Genomic DNA, 7,176 nt, shown 5'->3' with positions numbered 1-7,176 from the left:
AAAAATATAGAATTTAGCGTAGGACAGTAGCACATTTAGAAACCAAGAGAAGCAAAACAATATATGTAAACCCAGCCAAACAAAAATGTACACTTTTAGTTTGATTTAAACATAAATACAGTAAATAAGGTATAATGTAAGAAGCTGGGAAAAAAATGTCAAAACGTTTAAAAACAACGTGAAATTCAACCACACATATCATCCAATGACACACCTACAGTACAAAGAGGTGTTTCTATGGTCATGTGACATAACCACTTAAACCCTGAGCCTATATGGTTGACCGGAGTCCCTCAGGGCTCTATACTAGTGACATCGCTCTCGTTAAAAATCAAGCTCACAATGTCTGCGAAGGTTTTCTCCAGAATACGGATGCTGGGGTTTAAGTGGCCATTTTCCCACACTGGCAGAGAACATAAGGCGAGTGTCACTTAAGGGACATGGGTGACATTATATTTGGTCCATAAACGGGAGAAGTACAAATAACGGGTGGTACTTCAGTTGTATAGATCAGTGGTTCTCAGACATTTTCATGTCAATATTAGGGGTGGGACGATATGGGTATCTCACAATACGATATCTGTGGCGATATTAGGCCCTCGATAACAATAATATCACGATGTTTGATATATTGCGATATCACGATATATTGCATGAAATTTCACCAACGATATATCACGATAGTCATTGTATTCAATTCATGAACACATAAAATAGCTCCAAACAGTTCAAAATCATCATCACACAAATACGGAGTCGGAAAAAAAAACATATCACAAAAAAAATAAAACACTTTTTTTAAACATCGATTTATATCGATATTTTTGGCAGTATATCGATTATTTATCGCGGGAGGAAGTATTGCGATATATCGCGATATCGATATATCGTCCCACCCCTAGTCAATATGTATTTGGCCACGGAACCCCTTATCTGAAATTATTTTGAGCCCATACAAGATTTGTGATGCTAAAATGTTTCAAAAATATTCAATTTCTTTCTCATGTTAGGGTTAGGGTCGTGACCTTATGCATCGCGCGATGCATTGTGAGCTTGAAGATCGGCTATTTTCAAATAGCCAATGAATACAAGTTTTGAAGTGGTCAAAGTGATTTGGATGTTATATTCACAGATTCTGCTAGGGACCCCCTGGAACCCCCTCAAGGACCACTGGGGGTCTCCGGACCCCACTTTGAGAACCACTGGTATGAAGGAGGTAACCGGAAGGCTCACCCCAAAACACGGCGACCACACGCTGGGGCGGTTCTTGTATTCTTGTATTAGTTTTTCTGAGGATAAGGTTAGAAATACGTTTAGGGTTAGGCATAGTTTTACTGGGGTTACGTTTAAGAATAGGGTTAGGTTTTGGCACCGTTTTACTGAGGTTAAGTTTAGGTATAGGGTTACGGTTTACTGAGGTTATGTTTAGGTATACCAGGTAGGGACCGTTTCAAGGTTGCCGGATTTTTGCCTGGGGCGACTGTGTTTTGGGGCGAGCGTTTTGGTATTCATAGAGGAGGCCTTAAATCAAAATGGTCCTACTCGATGTGAGATAGTTTAAAAACACTTAATTAAAAACAACTTCTTTTAACAAAATGCTTGTCTTCACAGCGCTGTAGGAGCCCTGGTCTTCAGTGGCATCATGGGTTTCACTGACAGTGAAACTCTGCTGGCCTTTCCGTTTGGACAGCCAGAGACGGTAGACAAGACACGAGAGGACGATGGCTCCAACAGGAACAGCAAACATCAGTAGAACCTTCCATGATTCTGGACACCAGGCACCGAGGCAGGTCAGAGGTGGACCTGTGCAAATAGAAGAGAGTACATTAACCCATTAAAACCAGGAAAGCATCTGTGTCATTTTAGATTAAAACAAAAAAAAAGTTTTGCCAAACAACGTTTCGCCCATGCAGGGCTTCATCAAGGAGAACTTGATGAAGCCCTGCATGGGCGAAACGTTGTTTGGTTAAAGTAATAAATACAAAAAATATGGGAGAGCAGCCTATCGTGTGCGGACATTCCCTTTTTTCTTCACTTAATATTTTTGGGTCCAGCACCGTGTTTACAGATACTGTGGGGATGTGCATATCCTACCCCTTTGTTCATTTTAGATTTCAGCCATTTTTATACCTTGGCTATTCAAAAATAGCAGATACAAGCTCAGGGATGAGCTTGTAGATGTGCTATTTTTGAGAAATCGTGAAAAACAAATCTAATCTTTGAATATATATATAAATATATATTTTTAAAGCAAACATTTTAACTCAAATCTTTGCTTCTGGAGGTCCCTTGAACAAACTATCTTGAGATGATGGGGGGTCCGTGGCCAAATACATATCATTTTGGGGGTCCTTGACATGAAAAGGTTTGAGCACCACTGATAGCAACATACGTTTTTCAGAAAACTGTTAGGATTTAGAAGACATTTTAGAATCATCCTCAGGTATTAGTCTCAGGCATTAAGTAGCTCACTGTGTTAATACATAGGGTACAGTGGGAAGCAGTCTGCACACTTGCATTTGTACATATGATATTTTTGCAGAGTGTGTGAGGCTGTAGTCAGTGTTAGTGGACGTGACTCACACCTCTAGAAAAACAGGAAGGAAGTTTGAGGCCATAATATGGTTGATGGAATGCACCCAAAATCTCAGAGTCAAGTCTCTCACCTTTGGTGGGTCTTGCTGAACAGTTAGCTATAAAAACAAGACATTGATAAAGGGTTATTGTTGAGGGACATTGATAAAGTTATTGTCGAGTGACAACAAAAAACAAAAATGACAATATTTGATATTTGAATAACTGGTTCTGAGAGTTACTAGAAAGTGCAAAATCAATCATGTGAAACCACACCGCATCAAACTGAAAGAGGGAAATGAAAGCTTTATTTATGAATGAACGTCACTGGAAGTATATCACCTCACCTCTCACCTTTGCACTCTGTCTTATATAAGATCTGGAACTGGAAGAGAGAGATATTTCATAATTAGTATACAAGTACATACAGTATCGTGTGTGTGTGTGTGTGTGTGTGTGTGTGTGTGTGTGTGTGTGTGTGTGTGTGTGTGTGTGTGTGTGTGTGTGTGTGTGTGTGTGTGTGTGTGCGTGCACGCATTCCTCAAATCATGTATTATCTTTTAACTTTTGTCTGATCACCATTACTTTGCCATGTTTTGACAATACAGTGTATATTTTGTCATGCCAATGAGACACTGCAGTAGGAAATGGATGCAGACAGATTTGTAAGCTGATAAGGTTTTGTTTAACGCTGGAACGTGTCCAGACATGTCTAACAGCAGACCGAGCGCACTGAGAAGTTCAACACCGCAGCAATTTGTTTATGTAACCAAAATCATACTGTACAACTGGATCAGTGGTTATGAAGCTCACATCTACATTAAGAACTGAAACTGCACTAAATGAATTGGCTAACATTAATTTTTCTCACTAACCCAGTGTTTAGAGTTGACAATTTTATTTTCTTCTGTGCTGCAAAGGTCTTAACATCACAACATAGCAGAGAGACAATTACATTCCTTTAGCTGAAACAACAGTTGGCAACTCTACAGTAGTATAAATGTTGGCCTCTCTGTAAAGTCATAATCGTTATCGAAAGGGTCGTCATAACCAAAGAGTATCATCATACATTCCACTACGTCACTACTACGACTACTGTCTGGATTGTAAATATTGTTTTATCTTCTGGTTCAGTCTACTGTCAGAACATGTTTTCCTAAATATGTACGGACTCTGTCAGTAGTTAAGTGTTAATAACCTTAGTAGTTTTACAAGAATGTACAGAGACATTTATCGGAGGACAGACAGAGAGGAGACATGTGAGACATGACAGGAGTCAGATTAGAACTCACAAGGATCATGTTGTCTCCACCAGGGACACAATGCATGTATTTTTATACAGTTGCATATGATGATTATTTCATAATTTCATGTTGGCACCTCAGACAGGAAGTGACAGAGTGAAGACTGGGTGACTGATGCATTGTGGGAAGAAGAAAGGACATAATGGAGTTTGTAAGCCATGTGTACTTGAATTATTTGAAGTCATGTTTTCTTACCCGTTCCGACAAACACTCAACTTCAGATGTTACACGCTGCAGACAGACATTCAGGGTGATGCTCTGATTGGTCAGATGTGTGACACGTGATGTGTCCTTCTCAGAACCAAGAGCAATGACAGTCCTCTGTAGACAGACAGACAGACAGACAGACAGACAGACAGACAGACAGACAGACAGACAGACAGACAGACAGACAGACAGACAGACAGACAGACAGACAGACAGACAGACAGACATTAGTATATGTAAATGCAAGAAGCATGAAGTGTAGTGTGAGCATGAGTGTGAGTGTGAGTTTGTGTGTGTGTGTGTGTGTGTGTGTATGTGTGTGTGTGTGTGTGTGTGTGTGTGTGTGTGTGTGTGTGTGTGTGTGTGTGTGTGTGTGTGTGTGTGTGTGTGTGTGTGTGCAAGCTGTTGTGTGGTGTGTGTTTGTGGCGTGCATGCGTGCGTGCGTGCGTGCGTGCGTGCGTGCGTGCGTGCGTGCGTGCGTGCGTGCGTATGCATGTGTGTGTGCGCGTGCATGCTGTGATATGGTATGTGCGTGCGTGCGTGCGTGCGTAAGGCGTGTGGCACTTTCAGTCCTACAGAGAACAGCTCTCTCTTTTTACCCACATGAAGTGTCTCATCTGTTTATGAAAGTAGGTAGCTGATATATTGCACTTTTACTTTAGCGCTAGGTATACTCTTAGTTGCTTGTTTTAGAAGAGAATGCACTTAATACTTCTGGTGATTAGTAGTTTCGTTCCCTACCTATGTTGAATGCACTTGTTGTAAGTCGCTTTGGATGAAAGCGTCTGCTAAATGACCGTAATGTAATGTAAATGTAATGAAGTGGTTGATCATCCTGCTTAGACTGAATAAATGTTTTAACTCCAAAGGGCCGTTAGCACTGAACACTATAACTATATTGTTCACCATTGAATTGGTTTTAGTTGTGAAGTGAACTCTGCCATCCACTTGACTTAGAAATTAAACTTTTTTAAACTATATTTTGTAGTCGGGCAAATGTACAGTGACAAATACCACAAAGGACTCAAAGACCCAGAAAATGTAGATGACGACGGAGCAGGCCAGCACGTCTGGAGCCACAACACCTTCAACACAGTGACAAAGCAGCAGAGGAACAGATAAAATGGTCACTCACGTTTCCATCTTCCCAGGTTGTGTCACAGCTATGGTAGGGAGGAGGCTGGGGCAGCTGGTAGGAGGCTGAACCGTCAGGGTGAACAGAGGTCACACATGAAACACTGCTTCTGGCTGGACCTGATGTTACTGTAGACACCAACTCACCTGAAAACAGACAGATTCACATGTAAAAAATGATGAAAATTATTCAATGAAACATTATATATGTTATATATAAGACATGAAGTTGAAAACTGAATTTCCTCCACAGGATCAAATAGGATAGCAGTGAAAGTCCAGTTGTCCAGTGAGCAAAAGCACCAGAGTCAAGAGTGTGAAAGTGACTCATTCCTGTTGTTTATGTAACTCAAGCATATTGTGTAACTAAGCAATGTAATAATCTGTGTGGTTTCCTCCTCACTGATTAAATCAAGTATGTTATCTTATGTTGTCAAACAAACTGGTGTGTGTTGTGAGTTAGACATTAACTGTCCAACTCCTTACACACACTAAATTGTGTGTGTTGGGGGGACATTTTCTTTCCCCCCTAGAGTTAGTTATTTGCAATTATTTGTAATTAAATGCAATTTGCACTACCCTCATCTTCATCTCTCTGAATGGGTTGCCTAACTGATACGACGTTTCGACCCTTTCGGTCTTTTTCAAGTATATAAACTTGAAAAAGACCGAAAGGGTCGAAACGTCGTATCAGCTGTTTGTTGTGAAATAAAACCTGGAGCATCAAAGTGAGTTGCGAGCCATATCTTTGTTTTATTATTACTGTCTTTACAGTTCAAAGCTCAGCGCCAAGGAACGGAGGATGTGCGTTATTTATGTTTCTAAGTCAAAATGGTGGCCATGGGGCAAGTTGAACCAAATGCCATGGGGTAAATTGAGCCAATTATCCTAATATTAATCACTATTCATATTTTTTATTATGTCTTTGCTTCTCAAATTATGCTGTATGACCTTTCATTTGGATGAATACACTCATTTAAGATAAGTTTGCAATATTGTATTAACAATTGCAAATATTAAAAGGTTATGAATAACTTTATTTAATTGGTTTTATATCTTTTAAATACCATTAAGAAAATAAATAAGACTATTTGCAAAAGGGAAATGTGTTATTAAATTATTCTTGATACGTGAATACATTATTTGTTCAAGTTTAAACTTGAAAATGCAAAATATCATATGGGTAAATTTATCCCTTGACTAGGATCAACTTACCCCTTACCTGGGGCAAGTTGAACCACATGACCACTTTTTTTTGAGAACCCATATTTTTACAACCATTTGTCATAGATGCACACTCATTATTTCAATTGATAGAAGACATCTTGAAGTTTTAGTAGATGTTTAGATTGTACTGCCATCTAATTTTTCCTTGCCTAGAGGTCAACATATTAAGTAAAAAGTGGTTCATCTTACCCCGTTCTCCCCTACCCGGGGTTCCAAGACTCAACAAAATAATGGCCAATAAAATAAACAGCCTACGTTTTTTTCACAGGAATCAATTGCAGGCATCCGTGGGCTACTCGATTAAAAATCACTGACTTAAATAATCGCGTTAGCCTCTACTTTACATGATTTCTGTCTTCATAAATATCTCTAAATCAAAGGGATAAAAGAGTCACTTACTGAGGATGAATATGGTGATTAAATCCACCACTCGTATTGCCATTGAAGTATCCTACAGTTGTTTGCATAAAGAACTACACAGCAGCAGGTGTGTTCTGTGCGTGCCGTGCACTGTGCCTACTGTATGTGTGTGTGTGTGTGTGTGTGTGTGTGTGTGTGTGTGTGTGTGTGTGTGTGTGTGTGTGTGTGTGTGTGTGTGTGTGTGTGTGTGACACCTGTATGTTTGTGTGATCTACTGGAGCTCTACTGCCAGGAGAGTGAGTGAGGTGGTTCCACTGCGATCGTATTTGTATTTCCTATATTTTATGGACTGTACCATTCAGAAACAACA

The 7,176-nt window shown here is 39.8% G+C and overlaps 1 protein-coding gene across 1 annotated transcript in view; it reads right to left on the bottom strand.

Annotated features, from left to right (window-relative positions):
- Nucleotides 1-6,966, bottom strand: part of LOC308086478 (uncharacterized protein) — a 7,077-nt gene extending 111 nt beyond the window's left edge. Inside the window, exons 1-6 of the mRNA XM_080430013.1 lie at nt 6,846-6,966; nt 5,221-5,366; nt 4,074-4,199; nt 2,922-2,959; nt 2,667-2,693; nt 1-1,803 (exon numbers count right to left, since the gene is read on the bottom strand). The exon at nt 1-1,803 is cut by the window's left edge and continues 111 nt beyond it. Coding sequence (XP_080286139.1) covers nt 2,690-2,693; nt 2,922-2,959; nt 4,074-4,199; nt 5,221-5,366; nt 6,846-6,888 — 357 coding nt within the window. The 5' untranslated portion in view covers nt 6,889-6,966 and the 3' untranslated portion in view covers nt 1-1,803; nt 2,667-2,689. The remainder of the gene's footprint in view (nt 1,804-2,666; nt 2,694-2,921; nt 2,960-4,073; nt 4,200-5,220; nt 5,367-6,845) is intronic.
- Nucleotides 6,967-7,176: the final 210 nt, after the last annotated feature.

This window comes from Gymnoscopelus braueri, assembly GCF_963280865.1.
Source record: "Gymnoscopelus braueri genome assembly, chromosome: 6".
NCBI lineage: Eukaryota > Metazoa > Chordata > Actinopteri > Myctophiformes > Myctophidae > Gymnoscopelus > Gymnoscopelus braueri.
The sequence above is the reverse complement of the archived record's forward strand: the minus strand, read 5'-3'. Positions and strand labels throughout refer to the sequence as shown.